At 41.9% G+C, this 2,621-nt stretch overlaps 1 protein-coding gene across 1 annotated transcript in view; it reads right to left on the bottom strand.

Annotated features, from left to right (window-relative positions):
* The window catches only part of SND1 (staphylococcal nuclease and tudor domain containing 1), a 439,500-nt gene that overhangs the window by 393,540 nt on the left and 43,339 nt on the right, over positions 1-2,621 (bottom strand). Inside the window, exon 4 of the mRNA XM_007446006.1 lies at positions 898-976. Coding sequence (XP_007446068.1) covers positions 898-976 — 79 coding nt within the window. The remainder of the gene's footprint in view (positions 1-897; positions 977-2,621) is intronic.

Genomic DNA, 2,621 nt, shown 5'->3' with positions numbered 1-2,621 from the left:
ATGTAAAAAAAAAAAAAAAAAAAAAAAAACCAGTATCCTTAGCCTCCAAATTACTGATGTAGCTTACACTTTTCAGAGACTAAAGTGTTAATTAAAGCCAGCTACAACCCATCCTACTGAGTGAACCTAACATGATATATGCACTATAAACCTTACATACCTAAAAATCATTTCTAACAAATTCACACTGACATTAACAACAAATATATTTTACCTATTACTTAAGTATATACAGATCCATAAACCAAAACAGGCCCAAAAAGCTTTGGAGAGAGATAAATTTTCCCTGACCTTAAAACATAACCACTGAGCCCCTGTCAGTTTTGCTAGATTCCAAGCAGCAGATTTTGCTTGGAATTTGATTTATTCACTCTGCTTTATTTTACATTTACTTATTCCTTGTACCTCATATAATATCATACATCTACTTGTTGTTTGGTTTGTTGTCTGTCTCCCTGTTAAATTGTTAGCAGAAGCTAAGTGTCTTTGTTCACTGCTATATTCACAGTGTCTAGAACACAGCCTGGCATATAGTAAATGCTCAATAAATATTTGGGGATGGATGGATAAGTACTCTGGAACTCAACATCTACGGTGTAAGGCATAAGTCTACTGATTCTTATGAATATAAGAACATCACTGCTTCGTCTCCAAGCCTGTTTTTGAATTACACACATCAAATGCCATTAATGAATGCTGAGTAACCTCCTCGCTCAGAAAAATACACACGTACCCCTGGGCAGGAATATCTTAGAAGCCATGAGAACACCAGATATTACCTATTTTATGTCGGGGGCAGGAATGAAAATGCAGCAAAGCCAGTGTAGAGTCGACTCCTCCAGTTCTCACTGTGGTGTGAGAGGAAGTCAGACAGTCAGAAGAGTAATGGACACTTACTTGTTCGCTCTCATGCCTTCTCTCCGGGTGGCCAATCCCTCTGCAACCAGAGATTCTGCAATGTTTTCCCCATTGGTATCTGAGGAGGAAAAAAGAGGTGTGAATCTTGTGTTTAAATCCATCTCCAATAGCAAGAGAACTCTCATGGGACCACTTTCACCCGTAGCTCTTCAAGGAATGATGTTGCCAGCGAACGGGACAAGGCAGCAAGGTAGGGTTGGGTTTTCCAAAAAACCTCTTCTCCCCCAAAATGTCTAGTCTCTAGGACCCAGAGGTCTATAAATCTTCTCTGGACTAATTTTCTAGTGTATCTCCTGAGCCAAAGGCAATCTCAGGAACTCCAGGAGACTGACAGGGAAGCAAGACACATGCAGCAGCCCAGGAAAGGATAACTAACACTGACCTAAGGAGGAGAGGCCTGGCACCAAAGGCAAATTCTGCCGCTTAACAGGTCTTTCAGCATCTTGATACACGTACTCATCTATAAAATGGGAAGAGTACCTGCCGAGATGGGTTCTTGTGAGAATTAAATGTGTGTAAATCGCCAAGCGCAGTGCCAAGCACACGGCAGGAATTCACACAACAGATTCAAAAGGCAGCCCCCCACCTGGACAGTCAGACAGATTCACCTAGGACTGCCTACGATGTTTCAGACTGGCAAGTCCAGTTCCTCTCAGGATGTCCTGTTCTCTGCTCCAAGAGGCCACCAAGACAAGCAAGCCACACCACTTGACAAACACTTTCTCCAAGTCTTAGAGATGCAGGGGACAGCATCTCGATTTCCAATCTCACACAGCTGCCTTCAGAGCAGGCAAGAAAAATGAAGTGAAACATAAAACACAACCTGATTAGGTGCCACCTGAGCACTTGAAACATTAATTGCATTTCCATGCTACTGAAAAAGCTTTTAGGCTCTCTGTATTCTCTTAAATCTCTGCTTGTCAGCCAAAATGATAAAAGAAGACAGCTATGAGGGAATCACCACATAAAAATCTTTAATATAGCAGAGAACAAGCTCCTAGATAAACTGAAACACAGCAGTCTAGCTGATAGGTAACATCAGCATAGAATAAAATTCTCTAAGGTTTATGTATTCAGTACACTATACATAGACTTCTGCAAGCAACAATAAGTTTACATACCACCCCCAAACTCAACCTAAATGCCTTGCCATTAGCCCTGTCCAAATTTCTGAAGCACATAAGCCCCTGTTCCTACTGCCAAAAAAAAAAAAAGTTGAGATGAATGCTGTTCACGCAAAGAACGTTCAGGTTCTGAAGCTGAGCGTGGATCACAAGAACCTTTCCACTGAGGTTACTGCTGAGGCCAGACACAGACACACACAGCTACCTGACATCAGTAAATATTACATTGGTTCTTTCAAAGCAACAGGAATAATCCCACAGAGTGAAAAGTCAAAAGGAAAGACTCCACAATAATGGGGAAAGTTGAGCAGTAAGGTGCCAAGAGGTCGGGGGTAGAAAGAATGAAGGCCTGGTACAAACAAGGCGAACGGCCATAAAATCTCCAGTCAACAGCAAACGCAATAGCTCTCGGACAGTTCCTTGGCACAGAGCAATTTGAAAGGGCTGCTGGCTGGCCCACTTCTAAATGAGTTCATTGCTCCTTCAAAACGGAGAAAAATACAATTTTCTGGGCCAAACTCCCAAAGAAGGTAACAAAATGTGGTGGATAGAATACTGAAAACAGGGAATTTGTAGGGA

Source organism: Lipotes vexillifer, unplaced genomic scaffold (genome assembly GCF_000442215.2).
Source record: "Lipotes vexillifer unplaced genomic scaffold, Lipotes_vexillifer_v1.1 scaffold156, whole genome shotgun sequence".
Taxonomy (NCBI): domain Eukaryota; kingdom Metazoa; phylum Chordata; class Mammalia; order Artiodactyla; family Lipotidae; genus Lipotes; species Lipotes vexillifer.
The sequence above is the reverse complement of the archived record's forward strand: the minus strand, read 5'-3'. Positions and strand labels throughout refer to the sequence as shown.